The sequence below is a fragment of the Miscanthus floridulus genome, chromosome 8 (assembly GCF_019320115.1).
Source record: "Miscanthus floridulus cultivar M001 chromosome 8, ASM1932011v1, whole genome shotgun sequence".
In the NCBI taxonomy this organism is placed as follows: domain Eukaryota; kingdom Viridiplantae; phylum Streptophyta; class Magnoliopsida; order Poales; family Poaceae; genus Miscanthus; species Miscanthus floridulus.
In genome coordinates, this window is record NC_089587.1 from 96236438 (window position 1) to 96256243 (window position 19806).

General features: G+C 44.0%; 1 protein-coding gene across 1 annotated transcript; it reads left to right on the top strand.

Moving 5' to 3' along the window:
* The first annotated feature begins 2285 nt into the window (after positions 1-2285).
* LOC136473007 (proteasome subunit alpha type-7-A-like) lies at positions 2286-4557 on the top strand. Its single transcript, XM_066470706.1, has 3 exons — positions 2286-2666; positions 2761-3175; positions 4082-4557. The coding sequence occupies exons 1-3, from the start codon at positions 2494-2496 to the stop codon at positions 4241-4243; spliced, it is 750 nt and encodes a 249-aa protein (XP_066326803.1). The 5' UTR covers positions 2286-2493; the 3' UTR covers positions 4244-4557.
* The last annotated feature ends 15249 nt before the right edge of the window (positions 4558-19806 follow it).

Consider the following 19806-nt stretch of genomic DNA (forward strand, 5'->3'; position numbering starts at 1 on the left):
TAACAAGAACTAGCGTGCTAGTTAGCCAATTTAATTATAAGGGAAAAAATAGTAGCTACAGGCTATGAATGGAGTGGAGATTGTTGTACCTCGACGAGAGTGCACAACATAGTGATACACATTCATGTGTAATATTGATATTCAATCCAACGTAATAGATAACAATAAAATACAAAGCTACAAGCTTATTTACAATTAGTGCAATATAGAAAAAGTTAACTCGGCTGGAAGAGACGCGGCTAGGACTTCAAGTCATAATACATGCACTTAATAAAGATAGATTTAGGAAGGCTATGCCTATTAAATATATATTACCCACATTTTTTTATGTCTTTACCTGAATTTCCTCCCCCTTTTCATGCCATAATTACTTCAAGTAGTAAAAAGCTTCGTACATCTATGAATAATCATTTCAAATGTTCTATAGAATTCAATCATACTTCTAGTATTCAATGGTTCTAGCATGAAATTCACATATCCAGTATACTATTCAGTGTACAACAACAGATTCAGGATAGGACATAAACTTTTTCAGTTTCTGGTCTGAAGTATTAAATACTTGGTTTATGGATTATACTATTTCTTGACTAAATTGATCCTTCTAAGATCACTTTATATGCCAGTATAGTCAAATTATTTATGTGCTTCTAGGAAATTCAATTTTCCTTCTACCTACATGGTAGTAGTGCACAAACAACGATAACATTCATGGTTAACCAAGGCTTCATTGTGGATAAATTAATATAAAATTTATTTAGATAGGCAATAGACAATTGTTTATATATGTAAAACATAATTCATTCCATCCAAGATTGACATATATTATTGCAAGTAAAAATTACAACTAAGAATATTAAATACTTCACATTAGTCTTCAAACCAATAGATTAACATTAACTCTTCTATGAGTATACAAGAACCACTTAATTCAACGGGAATTAAAACTTAATGCATCACCGCTACTACTAATACTTCAGGATAGTAAATTCAAAGACAAAACAAATATGTAAGCTCATGATTCAAGTTTTTCTTCAAGAAAACCCTTAAATATTCTAAATAATATCTATTCTCGCATGTCTTTACTTCTATACATGACAAGCGATAGCTTCATGCTTTATTCAATAGTTATGATATATAGTCACAAGCCTTCAAGTGGTGTAACATATGCAAGCTAACAATATCCTGGTTTATAAAGTTGTCTAAAAATTCCAACTCAATTTCTATTTGAGTAATTTCGGATGATAAATTCAAATACTTCATGTATTACATTGCTCTTTGATATTCTATACACAAGAGACATTTCTTCGAGAACATTCATTGATAAAATCTTATTACTGTGAAGGTGGGAAAATGTATGGGATAGAATGATAACTGAAAGGAACTTGCATTTCCATGATTGAGAACTGAAAGTGGAAATAAACGGCAGATACCTCCATATCAATGACTGATTGTATGTACCCTGACCTTTGTTACCTGTTTGCATCCTATCATGCTTCATGCAAAAGAAGCGCACACCAAACTGCCATGAACATAGGAACCCTAGAGTATGAACCAATTAAATTGGAGGAGAAATCAGAGAAATCGAAAGTGAAATTAGAGGAGGTTCGGGTACCTGCGAGGCTGAGGGAGCGCCTGCCTTAGTAAAGGTCAGGGCAGAGGGAAGAAGATGTAGCTAGGGTTTCGCGAGGAATAGTAGCAGACGCGGACCGACGGGAGGAGGCAACGCCGGGGGCGCAGGCACGCCGGCGGCCACCAGCGGTGCCTGTCCACGCGTTTTCGTCGCCGGTGACGGCGGCAGCTAGGGCCCGTGCTGCGGTGGCCCGGCCGCGCCGACGCGCCTCGCTAGCACCTCGCGCAATGAGCCGTCGGCGCTGGGTCGCCTGCTGGTGCCAGCCGCCGTCGCCGTGCCCGTGCCCGCGTCGGGGAGAGAGGGAGATCACAGAGGAGAGAGAGAGGAAAGGAAGAGGAGAAGAATCTGGAATGTGAAGCAGAAGCCAGCGTATATATTTGTTTGCCTGGATTACGACGAGAAGCTAGAGAAGCCGCTGAGAAGCTGAGGAGAGGCCGGAAAAGGTAAAGAGAAGCTGCTTCCGGAGAATCCAATTCAACCGATCTGGACCGTTCATTTGAAGATCGGACGGCTGGGAACCATTCAAGTGACGTGGACGGCGCTTCTTCCTGTGGAGAACCCGACGCAGTCTATAGAGTTTAATAATATGTATTATTTAAAGAAAAACAAAGGCCAAGTCCAGCTCGATATTTTCCCAAAGTTTTACGGGGACGACACGAACCTCGTTTGCGTTCATCTTCTCCCCCAAGAAAATTGAAGGAACCCGCAGCCACCGACCCGGCCGCAACAAGGCAGCGCAAGCCTCCCTGAACTGACTTGGCTTCATAAGTCATAGACGCACCCAATTCGACTCCCAGCACAGACAGAAAAGCCCTTCGCCGGACGCTCGCTCTCGCCGGCGGCGACTAAATCAGGAGGCCAGGATGGCCCGCTACGACCGCGCGATCACCGTGTTCTCCCCCGACGGCCACCTCTTCCAGGTCGAGTACGCCCTCGAGGCCGTCCGCAAGGGCAACGCCGCCGTCGGCGTCCGCGGCGTCGACACCGTCGTCCTCGGCGTCGAGAAGAAGTCCACCCCCAAGCTCCAGGACTCCAGGTCGGTACCTCCCCCCTCTCTCCCTCCCACCAGATCTCTTGATCCCCCGCCGCCGCCGCCTCACCCGAACCCCCCTTCCCGCAAATCTCCGCAGGTCCGTGCGCAAGATCGCAAGCCTGGACACCCACGTCGCGCTGGCGTGCGCGGGGCTCAAGGCCGACGCGCGCGTGCTCATCAACCGCGCCCGCGTCGAGTGCCAGAGCCACCGCCTCACCGTCGAGGACCCCGTCACCGTCGAGTACATCACGCGCTACATCGCCGGCCTGCAGCAGAAGTACACGCAGAGCGGAGGTGTGCGCCCCTTCGGCCTCTCCACGCTCATCGTCGGCTTCGACCCCTACACCCAGAAGCCCGCGCTGTACCAGACCGACCCCTCGGGGACCTTCTCCGCTTGGAAGGCCAACGCCACCGGCCGCAACTCCAACTCCATGCGCGAGTTTCTCGAGAAGAATTACAAGGAGACGTCCGGCAAGGAGACCATCAAGCTCGCCATCAGAGCACTCCTTGAGGTATATACTCAGCACTTAATTAGCACTGGTGGATCCAAACAGGCCCTTAATATCCTACAAATGTGATTATTCATTATTCAGAGAAACATAGTACTTGGAAGAGTGTCAATTAAGAGTAATTAGCAAAGGATGAGAAAGATCAACTACTTATAAAAGTGATAATTTGTCACCTGTCACTTAACTGAACCAAATGATGTGCCGGTTCTGGACTAGAACACAATGTACCAGTGGAGTGTTGAAATCCAGACTTTGTGTGTGCTCTGCCAGCCAAGTGTTTCATGTGTCATGATTGATTGTTTATGAATAGTGGTATGATCAACTATAGATCCCAGATTAACCGACAGTTGGATCGAGTTCCATGGAATCTTTATAATCAGGTGGGATATAACAACATAGGTGAAACTAAATAAAGTTGGATAAAATTAGATTTACTGAACTTGCTTCACCATAGGACCTGTCTGGATTGGAGTTATTTCACTAGGAAGTTTCAGATCTAGTTAATCTGAACTAATTACTAAATTTTTCAATGATAATATCCTTATCCAAACATCCCCTTATTTCCTTATATTGTTCTGAAGACTGCAGAATACATGCTCATAGCTTTGGCATATTGTATTTGTTCTACACCTATTGTCTGGTTAGTGAAATTTGACGGACTCGTCGCATCTAATATGGTTTTCACCCACCTTATAATTCATAAGAAAGTTGTCAAAGGAATTTTTATGTAAGCTAATTTTTGTTCTTGGTTTCTGCTTTCTATATTGGAAATTGTTCAATTGACCCAAAGTTTTCGTCTTTGGGTCATGAAGAATTTGCCCTTCTAGTTGTCCTATTTTCTGCTCGATTGTTAGAGTAAACCTTCAACTGTATTTGGTGGCACTGATTGACCATCCATAAAATCTCTAGGTTGTTGAGAGTGGCGGCAAGAACATAGAGATTGCAGTGATGACACACAAGGATGGCCTTCGTGAGCTCGAAGAGGCTGAGATCGATGAGTATGTCGCTGAGATTGAAGCAGAGAAGGCCGCTGCCGAGACTGCAAAGAAGGGCGCGCCAAAGGAGAACTGATTCAGCACAAGTTTAGGTCACGCCTCTTGTTCTACAGCATGTCTTGTGATTCACTTCTTTTAGACGGATGCCCGGCTGTTTGGATAAAGGGATATTTATAAAGTTTCAGATGAAGCCGCTTGGATGAAACTCATGCTATGTGATGCATAGTAGTGCATCAACCATGGCGGTGCGTTTGTGGCTTGTGTGACTGTTGTCGCAGTGGTCTGTCAGTATTATTTCCTGAAACCTGACAATGGTAGTGAGTTAAGAGACTTGTGTTGTGTAGTATTGTTGGTAGATTTGCAATCGAGGAGTCCTCGTGTTTCCTGAAACTGGGCCATGGAAGTTGGCGGGCCCAATCCAACAGCCCCATCGATCGCTGCAGTGCGCAGCCAGCATCTGATTCCATGAGGAGAGACTAGAGAGAGATGCGCGTGCGGTGTTCGGGCCTGGCCACCTGGCGCCCGGAGTTTACGATTGGCCCATCGAGGTTTGGTGCGGGCCTGCATATCGTATTAGCTGGTGTTTGGATACGGCATTAAAATTTAGTAGATGTGTTGAGAGAATATTAATAAAAAAATAAATTATATAATCCGACGGTACTTCACAAGACAAATTTTTAAGCCTAATTAATCTGTCATTAGCACATGTTTACTGTAGCACCATGTTATCTAATCATGAACTAATTAGGTTTAAAAGATTCGTCTCGTAAATTAGTCGTAAACTATGTAATTAGTTTTATAATTAGTCTATATTTAATACTTTATATATATATTCAAATATTCAATGGGACAACGAATAAAATTTAGGAGGCGCAACAATCACCACCTTAGTATTAAGGGATTGGCCCGGAAAGCCGCTTTTTTTTTTCCTTTTTTCGAAAAAAAAAAACAGGAAGCATGGTCCAGCGGATAACTTGGACCCCGCCATGCCGCCACGTCGGTCTGGCCTGGCCGGTGTCGTTGCCACCCAGGCCTCTCTCACCAAGCGATGACCGATGGGTATAATCCTGAAAGCGAGGCCAATATAGAAAAACGGGAGCATGGGAAAGATTGATTAGTAATAAGAAATGAAAATAGAAATGACATGAGCTTACCGTGCAATCAAGGAGTAAAAGGAGTTGTTCCATCCGTTTCAAAATAACGTCTTATTCTGCAACACTACTTTAATAGTACTATTTAGCAAATGAATAGTGTTTTTCCCTCCCAACAAATCAGCATAACGCCCTCACAACAAATTAGCATAAGCCGAATTTCAGCAGGCCCTGTTCATTTCGCTAAAATTCAGCTTATATTGATTTGTTACGAGAGAAATATTGTTCGCTCACTGAAAAATATTACTGAAGTAGTGCTATAGTTTTTTCAATAAATTAGTCGAAGTGATACCACGATAGGCTTTAGGGCAGTCCCAATGCTAAAAACTACATGTAGTTTCTATACCTATTAATTTTCATAGACACTACATATAAAAACCATAGTCTCAATAGATAGTTTCTACAGAATAATTTTTTATCTAATCACATATATTCTCTCTTCATTCTCTACCAATCACATTCGTTAATGTCTTAGTTCTGGTGTAGACATGGTTTCTAACTTAGACCAGGTTTCTATGTTTTTTGCTCTCTCTCTTCAATAACTACCTTGCCACATCAGCAAAACGCTTAGGTGACAGTACAATTAATGTCCATAGAAACTACGATGGTTTCTACCTTAAGAGTGCCCTTATGCCATCACAAGCCGGATAGTCACCCGACCCAAATCCCAAAATGAGGAAAAGTGGAAAACAGAGCAGCCCCCACACAAGGTAAGAAGCAACTGTCTACATTTGGCCAATCAGGTTCCCCCGCCGCCGCTGCCGTGACGAAAACGGGGGTGGTGCAATATGCATGAGCAAGATGCAATGTAACAATCGTATGGCAGCCCGAGCGCCCACCCAATCCATGCAAAACGGTAATAAGGCTTCCTTTGGGAGCCAGGGAAGGCACGCCCCGGGTAGGACAAAATGGGATTTTTTTTGGATTAATTAATCCTTGCTATTTCTCTTTCGGAAAAAGTCTACCTGACCCCCCCAACTATCATACTTGGTCTACTTCACCCCCTCAACTATGAAACCGTCTGTTTTACCCCCTGAACTATCTAAAACCGTCTGTTTTACCCCCTGGGGCGGTTTTCAGCGGCGGTTTTGCTACAGTAACAGCGGGTTGCTACAGTGACGGCGGGTTTGCTACAGTGACCGTGGATTTGAATTTCCTTTTTTTTATTTATTTTCGGTGAATTTTTGAAAAATCATAGTAAATCATAGAAAAATCATAAAATGAAAAATCTAATTTTATTGGACTCCACATGAGTAGATCTACATAGTGAATATATAATACGGTATACTTTAGTAGAAATTTTTTACTGTAGCCTTAGATTAATTGGAAAATCTAATTTTGTCTGTAATTAATTGAAATAATTCATAGCTGCAGCTTCTATGGTCCAATTGTGGTGAAATTTTTATGGTACGCTAATTATTGTATGCTTGAACTATAGTAAAAATTTCGTACTCATTGGACTATGTATAACTTAGTTATAGATAAATTCTAATTAATTACAGACAAAATTGGATTTTCCAATTAATCTAATGCTACAGTAAAAAATTTTGTACTAAAGTATACCGTATTATATATTCACTATGTAGATCTACTCATGTGGAGTCCAATAAAATTAGATTTTTCATTTTATAATTTTTCTATGATTTACTATGATTTTTCAAAAATTCACCGAAAATAAATAAAAAAAAGGAAATTCAAATCCACGGTCACTGTAGCAACCCACCGTCACTGTAGCAAAACCGCCGCTGAAAACCGCCCCAGGGGGTAAAACAGACGGTTTTAGATAGTTCAGGGGGTAAAACAGACGGTTTCATAGTTGAGGGGGTGAAGTAGACCAAGTATGATAGTTGGGGGGGTCAGGTAGACTTTTTCCTTTCACCTTATGACTTAAACTTAATTTACTTTATTTTTTTCTCATTCCATCACAGATCAGTGCATAGAGCGTGCCTCATCGTTACGGTAAGTTGCCATTAGATTAAATAGCTATAATACACCTCTCTATTTTGAAATAGATTCTCAACTAGGCCCTTAGTATCCAGAAATCATAGGCTTTCCCATAAACCCATGTCAACTGTGTGTTCTCTAAACGCACTAGGTGGTTAGCCTTTGGTAAACGGATCCACAAGTACTTGCTTGGTACCTATATGCTCAATGCTTTCAAAATGATTTTAGATTTTCTCCTTTACAACATATAACTTAATATCAATGTGTTTGGCAGCACACTTGACCTGTTGTCTTAAGAGTTAACTACTTTAAATGGTTATTGTTGTTAACTACCACTGTTAAATTCGGATACATATTCTCTTAACCACTTTTGCTTGTTCCTGAGGCCTCATGACAAGCTATACTATGTTATGCATCATTGATGACACCATAACTGTTTTATTGGAGCTTTTCCACAATAATACTCAAATTCTGAGTATTAGCAACTACTGTGAATTTCACTACACATCTCGTCAAAACTTAATGTTTGTATCCACAACTATTTGAGAGTACTTGTTCTTTCTTACTCAGCATAAGGCTTATAATACTTTACAAAAATTGCAAGACATTCTTAACTCTATTCTAGTTATCTATATCTAGACTAGATTTCTGCCAAAATATTCTGGATACGTAAGCTACGTCAGGATAAGTTCTTACTTGTACATTCATTAAGCTTCTAATAACTGAAGTATATGGAACCATGTTCATTTGATCGATCTCATACCGGTTTCTAGAACACTGAAAGTTCTCAAATCTATTGTCCTTGACTATAGGAGCAGAAGTAGGTTTACTCGTATGCATACTTTATTTCTTTAGAATCTTTTCTAAGTATGCCTTTGCGATAGTTCTAATACCCCTTTTCATCTATCTCGATGAATTTCAATTTCTAGAACCAATGAGGCTTCACCAAGATCATTCACATTAAAACTTGAGGACAAAGACTTCTTTTTCTCCAATGGCAGATTAACATTACTACTAGTGAGTAGTATGCCATCTACACACAAAGATGTGGAAAAAGAATTTTTTATTCTTGAACTTTGCATAAACGCTATTATCCTTCTTATTTTCTTTAAACCCAAACTTTCTTATCGTTTCATCAACTTTAAATACTACTGTCTAGAGACTTATTTTAACCCATAAATGGATTTCTACAGGCGGTATCCCATACGTTCTTTTTCTTCCACAATAAAACCTTTGGGTTGTGCCATATAAACGTTTTCATACAAACCCTCATCGAGGAATGTTGTCTTTACATCCATCTGATGTAACTCTAAATCGTAATGTGCCAATAACATCATTATGATTCTAAAAGAATCATTGCATGAGACTAGAGAGTAAACTCTCATCGTAATATATTCATTCTCTTTGCATAAAGTCTTTTGCTACAAGTCATGTTTTATATCTTTCCATATTTCCTTTGGAGTCACATTTTATCTTGTAGACCCTTTCATAGCCTACCGTTTTTGCTCCATTAGGAATTTCTTCTAAGTCCCAAACATCGTTGGTATTCATCGAATTTATTTCAATTTCCATAGCTTCTTACCATTCAAACGAGTAAACACTTCTCATGACTTCTTCAAATAAGGTGGGATCACCCTCCATTCGAATTTCTTCACTAACATAGACTTCATAGTCATCAGAAAAACTAGTTTACTAACTCTTTAAGACCTTATGGGGCCTCAGTTACTGGCACTTTCATATGGGGCTGTTGTTGCTCTTCATTGCCAAGAGGCAATTGATTCTATAGGCTCCTGTATCACAAAATCCTTGTTTATATTATTTATCTTCTTCGAAGAGCCAACAACAGGTGTTGTATAAGTCATACAACATCAATAGGTATTGAGAAAATTCGTTGTTTTGAATCACTGAAGTGGGCACATAGTCCCACTTCTCTTCAAGTCATAGGTCTCTACATACCGTGCTCTCCCAGATCATCTCATCTTTTATAAAGATAGTGTATCTTTAAATTTCTTATTTGGGTTTAATCTGTTAAAACCTTATATGGCGCTTTAAGCACCTCCTTAATATTTTTGATGGTGACTACACTATCTTCCTCTCGGAACTTTAAAAAATTTAGGAATTTATCTGTTTCTCTGCTTAGGGGTATCATTGTTATGACCGACGATCACATTCATCAAAAACTTTATCTCACTCTTAATGATGAGTACACATTCATCAACATCTTTATCTCACTCTTAATGAAGAGTACACATTCATCAATATCTTTCTCTCACTCTTAATGAAGAGTAGTTTCTTAATTGATATTAATTCTTACTCTTAATTCATCTCACAATTCTCCCCCTCGAAATATGGCATGAACTTTACTGCCATAATTTCGAGAACTATTCAGAAAAACTGTGAACGAGGAGACACTTATGGCTTACTTCATTCACATGATTATGTCATACAAATAAAGTTATTTCTTGATCCGTATAGGAGTACACTGTCCCCATTCCACTTCAAGAACTCAACGAGGTCTTTTTGCATCTTTTCTTATCTTTTGGTTAGTATTGACCATGATGGTGTATTTCTATTATGCTATGGTCAATACTAGGATAGCATAAGAGCTACCCAAACTTCTCTCGCTATGCGGGATACAAAAACATATGAGTCATCACAAAAACTTCTCCCGCCATGCAAAATGGACTAGCATAAGTACTATGCCAAACTTCACCCCATGCGGGATAAATATATATACAAACACGCATGCTTAATCCAACGTTGGTCAAATTAGACATGCATGTTACTTATTGCAACTTGTAACACCCCTGGTGTTATGAGTTTGCTTAGCACCGAGATTTAGGTCCGAGAAGGATTAGCTTAATAAGTTTTCAGGTTTAAAAAAATTATAATGCACGTGAGGCAAAAAACACTTTCTATGAACAAGGATCAAACATAACTTGTATTTAGTACTTAAATAAAAATTGAAGTACAAGTTTAGTAGATGGAAAGGCAACTTTAACTTTTGAAAAATAGATGTTGTTAACTAGTGTTTTGGGATCTCAAAAATCAAATTTGACGTTAAGATAAGCTCTATTCGTTAAGTCGCCAAACACTTGAACTATTGTTAAAATACTATTTTTGGCAAATTATATTGAGCAAAATAGTTAAATAGTACTTAAATATTTTGCTCCTATAGGTTAGTATAAGGTATGGACTATTGCATGAAGTATTTGTTGGTTGAAGTTAACAAAGTTTAGATCTATTAAAAATTAGGACAAAAGAGTTAATGGTTACTTAGCCTCAATTGAAATCCTTAACTTTCCTAAGTATGGAAAAGTAGTAAGACAATGCTATTTTGACATTTAATTTCTAACAAAAATGTTTAAACACTAGTTGCATGTTTTGGTATTGTTGATTGCATCAAAGTGAGTGCTTGAGCATGGCATAGGTCGATATTGTGTTGGATGTCACATTGCCCACTCTAAAATTGCCCTAACTTCACTAGAACACGATGTGGACCCTGATTCGGTGCTCGGTTCGTGAACCGGCGTTCAGTGTGATGAACTCATGTTGACATCTCCCTATCTCCCTCTCTGGTCGCTCTCTGGATGTGAGGTTTGCTTCGTTAGCTGGGTGTTAGTATCGACTTTAGGTTAAGGGAATTAGTTGAGCCTCGATCGTGATCGTTAGCAGCTTTTCCTTCACTTTAAAATACATGCACGTCATCGGTTGCTACCTCTCGGCCTAGGTTCATGGTCACCACATGCGTGGGTGCTGCTGGCATCAGGCTTAGGACATGGCCGGGCTGCTGTCGCTAGCTAGCTCATGCGCCTAGGTGAGGCCGCGTAGCACCTACAACCTGGCGTTGGCCGGTCCCGCTGCTGCACGCGTGCCACGCTCGCACGACTGACTGTCGGGCCACGCTGTGGTTGTGGCTGTATCGCACAATGGACGTGGTGCTCGCCCTACCCCACGTTCTACCTACCCCGCCTGGTCCTTAAGCTAAAACCTTCCCGACGTGACGAGTCAAGGGTCGGACACAGCGGCGATGGACATTTCCCTACCTTGCCCTATTCCTCTAGCCGACGCTGGTGATCCCTGCTTGAGTGGGCTGCTCCAATTCAAAAGTATCGTGCCAAATCTCTTGGTCTCATTGTTCGAGCACGTATGCTCGTACCGTTGCCATCAATCTGGGTCGCCTTGTCTTAATCCACTTGAGCTCACTCGTGTGACCTCCTCACAACCACGCTGAGCACAAAACCACCGCTCCTCCTTTCCCTCCTAGTGTAAGTGGCTTCGTAGTTCAATTCCTCGCTCTAGCGGGTAGCTTAGGAAGTTGGCTAGCCGTCTCTTTCCCCTCAAGCTCGGTCATGCCCTGTCGACCGGTAATTTGGCCTTGTGCTCGTCGTCGGTCATGGGCGCCGCCGATTCGGTGGGTTGGAAGGTAAGGCATGTATGAGTGACAGCAGTTCAATTGCTCATAACCCTAAGCTCACCTTGACTTCCTCTATCTGGTGCTCGCGCTATTTTGCCTAGGGTACTCATCATCGGTGGGGTGACACATCGGTGTCCATCGCAGAGCGCCACCACCCCACTCGATCGCATGTGGCCAGATCGCCACAGCGCTTCCCAGCTTCAACCATCAGTAGGTCGTATGAAAGCATCTAGGCCCCTAGTTGGGTTTCGATGATTAATGACAATACGAGATTACTATGACTAACGTGTGTTTTGCAGATGCAATTAAGTTAGGTCATGGTAATGGCAATTGATTGGGCAATCATGGTTGTCATGCCCCCACGATGGAAATTGTTTCGGTTTTCAAAGGATGGACGACAAGGTTAAGGATAGATTAGTTCTAAGTGTCGTTTGGTGTTGAAGAGACACTTAGAGTAGTTTAGAACTTTGTTTTTCCTTTGGCCGTATTATTAAGGGGATATGGACTGGTAGCTTGACCTAGGTGAGTCTAGTGGGTTAGGTGTGGTGCACACTTATCAAATCTAGCACTAGGTAGGTCCTAAGTAGCCCTTAGATCAATTGGAGCAAACTTCATTCATATATGTTTGCGAGTTGGAAGTGAATGGAGGGCCAAATATTGACCGAACGCTAGTTCTGGTGTGATCCAATGCTGACGCAGAGTCTGGTCAGTTCATTTGATCAAGGTAAAGTCATCTGGATGTGACCAGATGCTGGGTGCTAGAGTCTGGTCAACTCCACTAAGGTTCCAGAGAGGGAGAATCATGATCGGACGCTGACCGAACGTAGGTCAAGTTCTGGCTACTGACCGAACGCTAAGCAGCAAAGTGACTGGACGCTAGGTTCTAGAGTCCGGTCAACATCAGTAAGGTTCCAGAGAGCAGTTTTTGTGATCAAACACATCCGGTTAGTGCTGATTGAACACTGATCAGAGTCCGATCACAACTTAACTACTCGATGGCGGGAAGAACTGACTGGAGCATCTGGTCACCCCGCAGTGGCACATAACGGTTCGTTTTGAATGAAGGGTTATAAATACTTCCTCTATTCACTCAAGGGATGACTTTTGCCCATTTCAACAACTGAGAAACACCCTTGAGAGTGCTAAGGAGAGCAAGGTCCTAGTGAGGTGATTGAGATTTGAGAATCCAAGAGAGAGGCCTCATTAGTGAAAAAAGAGTAGCAAGTGTGCATCCACCCTTCTCATTAGGTTTGTTGTGGTCAAGTGAGAGTTCTTGCTTGTTACTCTTGGTGATCGCCATCACCTAGACGGCTTAGTGGTGATTGGGAGTTTGGTGATCATCCGATGGAGCTTATGGATGACCCAACTCAAGTTGTGAGCGGTTGTGGGTGATTTACCATGATGGAGTATGGAAGAATCAACCCATAGAGAGCACTTGATCCTTGCGTGGATCAAAGGGGAGCTACACCCTTGCATGGGTGCTCCAACGAGCACTACTAGGGAGTGGTGACTCTCTGATATCTCGGCAAAACATCACCACATTCCTCCTTCTCTCTTTACTTTAAGCATTTACTTTGAGCAATTCAATTCTTGTCTTTACATTCATAGAATTTTCATGCTAGAGTAGGATTGGAACTTAGGTTGTAAAACTTTTGTGTAGTAGAACATTAGAAACACATTCTAGGCATAAGGGGTGAAGTGGGCTAAGTGTAGGGTTTAATTATTGCAAAGAATTTTAGAATTTGCCCAATTCACTCCCCCTCTTAAGCATCTTGATCCTTTCAGCGTACACCATGGTGAGCTACGGATGCTTCTCTGCCATCTCTACCTTGCCATGAGGGTGTAGACTCGCCAGAACAGTCATGCCGCCACCACGGATAGCTGCTCGCCACTGCAACCCACAACAGTGCGCCTTTGAGTCCTTAACCGCCACCTATCCTTGCGCGTTTAGCTGTAGATGATGGTTGGCCCCTTACTTCTATTGTAGCAAGCCTAGTTGGCCCGGTGTAACCGTCATTGCCGCCGATGTGCCGCGCCGCCGTGCACGGGCATGCCATGAACTGCCCCATTACAAAGGCAACATATTCTAGGGTCTTCAATGCAAAGCGTGAGTCTGTAGTAATAGTGTTCTGTTGCTTCGCGTGATTATACAAAAACCCGAGCCCTCTTTTGCAAAAGCGAGCGCACATGGGCGCCCCTGCTTTGGGCCATTGCTGGGCCATCGCAACACGCGTGCAGCCATGCCGCACTGGGTTGCCAGGCCTAAGATGGTTATTGCCGGCCTTTTCTTTTTCTAATGCATTTTCTAATTTAGTTTCTAAGGTAAACTTGTAAATGAAGCGACCTAATTTCCACGAAGGGAAATCCACAGAGTCGAAGTGTAATATGACCATTGTAGATCGTATTACCCAAATTCTAGCCAAATACCACATCCATACAACGATAATATCAGAGTACAAATAGTGCAGAATACATAAATTATTACATCACCGCATTGGTGGAATCAAAAGTAGCATTCATTCAGAATAGCTTGAAGACGAGATCGCCAAACTCAAGCGTAGGAACGAACCCATCAACCATCAAACTCTTCAGAACCATACTCCTCAGCAGAACCTGTGTGCCAAAATTTATCAGTACGATTTGTACTGGCCACTCCCACCCTATGAGCAATGCTTTGTGGAAATTGGATGCAAGTTGGGTATAATCAAAAGGAACCTATAAGGCTAGGTTTCCTATGTATTAGCATATCAAGTGTATAATAATAGTTGGTCCAGTTTTAACACCATTCCCACACACATTCCTCCCCATTCCCGTCTAGAGCTAGGTTTCAATCCTAGGACCGATATACCACCATCTCCATATCATCACCATACCATCGCTCAGTCAATAGGCCAACTCCCTCTCAGCACTGTCTCATGGCCCGTAGCCCCTGGCTACATCCAACACTCTCATGGGGGAAGAAGAGGACTCATCTCATTATCTAGTTTAAGCAAAACCCAGGAAAGGTCCATAGCCGATGAGTCAGCACATGTATCGATCGATCAACCATACACTCTACAGAGGTTTTACATAACCACAAGATCTGCCTTCTTCGCTGACCATCATCAACTGGGCTGATTCCAGCCGCTTGCTAGCCTAGGATAACTCCACTCTACATTCAGCCTTGGTACACCCCAAGTCTAGTCTGGGGTAGCTAAAACTATGAGTCATGAGCTGGGTCCACAAGGTCTCTATGAAGTCTCGGAAGGGTGTGGGGGAAATCCTCCGTGCCCCATACCTCCTTACACTGTCCGCTATCAACCTAGCAGTAGTGGCAATATCCTACCAAGTAGTCTGGCCGTCCCACACCATATAGGGCGAGTGGTACGTAAGGCTTCTCGGTGAATCTGAGTACTAGTAAGTCCTTAGGGATGACCAAGCCAGAATGTCTTCATCAGGGTTTCCATTTACCGTGCCACCACAGCACCTCCACCCTAGGCTCCTCCCATCATAGGTTCACACCCAAGGCCACCTCATATACCATTTACCCACCACAGGTATCCAATCCAGGGGTGCCCAGGTAGCACCACACAGCAAGACTTGCCCCAGGCTCATCATATACTCCAACTTAGTCGACACAACCCTCACCCTCCACGTACCCAAGTCACACACGCAGCACTCTCCCCAAAGTCCAGATAATTCTAGTTTCCACCATGCATTAATATAGTGCCAGCGTAGTAGAAGTATAATCAATGAAATATAGCAGCAAGCGTGTGTCTAGCCTAATAGTAGGGTAAGCAGGGGTAAGGTTGCGTCAAGGTAGAGACCATCAAGTAAGCATACTACAATGCAAGTCCTATCATAGTGTGAATATAACAATAAAGTAAAGCAAATAGCAGTTCTATATGAGCCATGCGTAATAGGTGCTACGAGGTTGGGTGGGATGTGGCACCTTTAGTGAAGTCATCTCCATACTCCTCATGGTACTCTTGGTCCTCGTCCGTCTAGTTCTCCTCTGCGTCTGCAAACGATCACATTATAGTCACGTTAGCGATGTCCAGAATAGCACAAAAAGCAATGAAAATTCAAAAAGATCTAAATGCACTCAACCATGGATTCATTGCGTAGAGCTTGATTTTAGATGAATTTTGGTCCTGGTCTTGTATTTTTCCAAGTTCGTATAAATTAGTTATGAATTTCCGAAGTTTAAATCATTTCTAAAAATGGGATAAGGCTAAATTAATATCGTGCTGACACGTGTCACGCTCTTGTTGATCCACGTGGCATGCTGACATCAGCATAACGTTAGCATGACATCATCATCTCGGTTCTGGTACTGATAGGTGGGGTCCCGCATGGCGTCATCATGACGTCACTCAATGATAAGTGGGTCCAGTGGCTCTGTGTCGCTAACTTGTGGGCCCGGTCAACGATCAGCGTTGACCGGTCAATGGCCAATATAGGCTGGGCCTCGACTAGGCTGGTTGGGCCTAGATACGGGCTAGGCTTTGGCCTGCCATGTGGCACGTGCTGGTGTGGCCACGTCATTTTACTGGGCCACTAACGGGCCGTGATCCACGGGCATAGGTGAGGCGCGGTTCATGGTGAACCCGCCTACGTTGGTCCATAGACCATAGAGCCAGTCTATGATGGACCTGGTCCACTTACTTCTTCCCAGGGTTTGCTTCACGTGCACGATGTGGTCATGGTCGGTGCTCAGCGGAGCTGCTCGAGACGTGGTCGGCGAGGTCGTGGTCGGTTCTCGGCGGAGCTGCTCGGGACGTGGTCGACAAGGTCGTGGTCTGTGCTTGGTGGAGCAGCTCGGGACGAGGTCAACAAGGTCGTGGTCTATGCTCAGCGGAGCGGCTCAGGACGAGGTCGACGAGGTCATGGTCTGTGCTCGGCGGAGCGGCTCAGGATGAGGTCGATGAGGTCGTGGTCTGTGCTCAGCGGAGCGGCTTGGGACGAGGTCGACGGGGGGAAAATCCCCTCTTCTTCCCTGATGAGGCTCCCGCCGGCGGTGAGGTCACCGGTGAGCCTCTTGGGTGGTACCAGTGTCTGATTAGGGTAGGCAATAGCTTCACCAAGCCTCGGCGAGTGCGATAGTGGGGTCGGGGCGATGGCTAGGGCTTCCTAGGGCTCTGGCCATGGTGAACGACAGCGTGGGTTCATTGGCGTGCATGTACAGGGCTGTAGTGGTAGCGAGAGCCCAGTTGGAGGAGCGTGTGAGCTCCTCGGTGCTTCTATGGCCATGGTGGGTGTGTTGACGGAGCTCCTGGTGCTCCTAGTGGCTCCAGCCATGGTGGTGGGGGTAAAACAGAGGCGGTGGCGCTCTAACGAGGTACGGTGCAGCAACGTAGGGCTTCAGTGGGCTTCTTCTTCAGCTAAGGTAAGCGCGGTGTGTCTCTCATCATGGCGGAACTAGTCGGGTGTCGACGTTGCCTTTACCATGACATAGAAGACGCGGTGGTCTCGCCATGGTTGTGCTCTTGGCCATGGTGAGCGTGTCTGTGCATGTGCACTCCTGCTCTAATGTACAACGTCATGGCTGGGGTCCTCCTTTTGGCTAATCACAGCACGCATGGTGCATCCTAGGTCTTAGCAAGCGTGGCCATGGTGGTCTCCCTAGCTAACCAGTTGGGCTAGGCCAGAGCTCGAAGCTTCTACAAGGTTTCGATCCTGGCGGTGCACGCTCCATTTGGCTAGGGAGATGGTCTTAGCAAGATGGCTCACCGCAGGGTTCGTGGAGGTAGGATGGCAGTGCGATGGTGAGGTGAGGCCATGATGAGGTGATGCAATGCCGTGCTAAGCAGCTACGTCGCTGTAGCTGATCGGGGCAGTGCTCCTGGCTCCAGCGAGGTCCTCCCTGCAGTGGCTTCCTTCTCCACCTTGCTTCTCCCTCCTCTCTCTCTCCCTCTCTCTCAGCTTGACGCTGTGTGGTGCTGTGCCACTAGCGGCGGCGGTGAATGGGTTGCGGGTTAGAGCTCACAAACGTTGGCTTTTATAGCCAAGCTCTAAGGGTTCTAATGGCGGCCGGCGATCGAGCGGTGGTGATGCGTGTGGCGCATCCGATGGCTCACGTGCGGTAGCATAAGCGCAGCGCAAGGGGGAACAAGGTCATGTGATTTGCGTGACCCTGGGCCCACGCCTGCCATGTTGGTCGGCCTTCGGTCACATGGGGGAGAATGCATGGGTGAGGGGAAGAAGACGCTACTGTGCTGACAAGCGGGGTCGGGTCATCAGGCGCTTGGCGCGATGTGGCTGCATGTGGCGCGTGATGGCTAACGAGTGGGTCTAGCTCATTAGCGGCTGTGCGTGTGCGGGTGGCGATGCTGGGCTGGCTCGCAAGGCCGAGCAGGCCTAGGCTGCTGCTCCCTCTTCTTTCCTTTCCCTTTTATTTGTTGCCAATTTGGTTAGGGTTTATCATAAATATTAAGTAAGTTAGTTAAACATCACATAAGGCAAAAGAATCCAAATCACAAGTGGGTCTAAGGATGCATGCATGATTTATTTATTTAGGAATTTAATTACACATGTGGCATAAAACCAAACCATGCTTATGATTTTAACCTAGTTGGGTCACATCCAATCCAGAACTAGGGTTGGGCTTCTACATGTGTCACTCAACATCACATAGGGCTAAAACAAAAATTTTGTAGTTGTGATTTTTGCTGTGTAGATTTTTGGGTTATTACAATCCTACCCCCTTAACAGAATCTCGTCCCCAAGATTAAAGCGTAACGTACTCTTTGAAGAGATAAGGATATTGTAGCCGGGGGGTCATACTCTTTCTCCCATGTTGCTTCTCTCTCAGTGTGATTGCTCCATTGGATCTTGCATATAGGAATAGTTTTGCTTCAGGTCTCTTTGGTATCTCTACCTAGAATTCTGATAGGATGCTCTTTATACTCGAGAGTGTCTTGAATGTCAAGTGTATTAGTCGGGATTACTTCATCGGGCACTCTCAAACACTTGCGTAGCTGGGATACATGAAACACGGGATGTACCCCCGCCAATTCCTCAGGTAGCTCAAGCTTGTAGGCGAGCTTTCCAATCCTCTTGCAAATCTAGTATGGGCCAACAAATCTAGGGGCAAGCTTTTCTTTCACATGGAATCTGATAGTCCCACGTAGCGGGGATACCTTAAGATAGATGAAGTCTCCCACATTGAACTCAAGTTCTCTTCTTCTTTTGTCAGCATAGCTCTTGTATCGACTTTGAGCAATTCTCAAATTCTCCTTCACTTGAGCAACTCCTTCCGCATCTTGAATTTTTGCAGAGTCAAAGAATGATCTTTCTCCCGGTTGGGTCCATATCAAAGGTGTCTTACAAGGTCTGCCATACAGAGCTTCGAATGGCGACATCTTGATGCTGGCTTGGTAGCTGTTGTTATAAGAGAACTCTGCATAGGGTAGGTATTTCTCCCAATCAGAGCCATAATTTAGTACACTAGCGCAAAGCATGTCTTCTAAGATCTGATTCACTCCTTCAGTCTATCCATCTGTCTATGGGTGATAAGCGGTGCTGAGATCAAGTTTGGTTCCAATGGACTTGTGTAGGGCTTCCTAGAATCAGGACACAAACTGGGGACCACGATTAGATACAATACTAGAGGGAGTTCCATGCAGTCTGAGAATATGCTCAACATATAGATCTGCTAACTTTTCAGCATCGGTCTTGGTCTTAACTGGTATAAAGTGAGCAATCTTGGTCAAACGATCAACAATCACCTAGATGGAATCATTGCCTTTCTATGAACAGGGCAATCCAACTATGAAATATATGGATATGCTCTCCCATTTCCACTCGAGAATGTCAAGAGGCTTTAACAATCTTGCAGGCCTTTGTTGTTTAGCCTTGACTCTATTATAGGTGTCACATCATGCCATATGTCCCGCAATGTTTGTCTTCATGCCTTTCTACCAAAAGTGTTTCAAGTCTTGATACATCTTTGAACCTCCAGGGTGAATACAGTACTTAGAATCATGAGCTTCTGACATAACTTCCTCTTGTAGTGCTGGATCAGAAGGGACATAGATTCTGTCCTTGAACTAGATGGTTCCTAGTTCATCTTCATGGTGGTTGGTCTTGTAGCCTAGTTTCATCAGACCACGGAGATATTCGATCTCTTCACAATTTTTTTGAGCT

What these genes read in the sequence shown, in the direction of transcription:
- LOC136473007 (XM_066470706.1), top strand. Translation starts at nt 2,494, where the DNA reads ATGGCCCGCTACGACCGCGCGATCACCGTGTTCTCCCCCGACGGCCAC. An exon ending in CCCAAGCTCCAGGACTCCAG is followed by an intron (nt 2,667 to 2,760) that starts GTCGGTACCTCC and finishes AAATCTCCGCAG; the next exon opens with GTCCGTGCGCAAGATCGCAA. An exon ending in CCATCAGAGCACTCCTTGAG is followed by an intron (nt 3,176 to 4,081) that starts GTATATACTCAG and finishes TAAAATCTCTAG; the next exon opens with GTTGTTGAGAGTGGCGGCAA.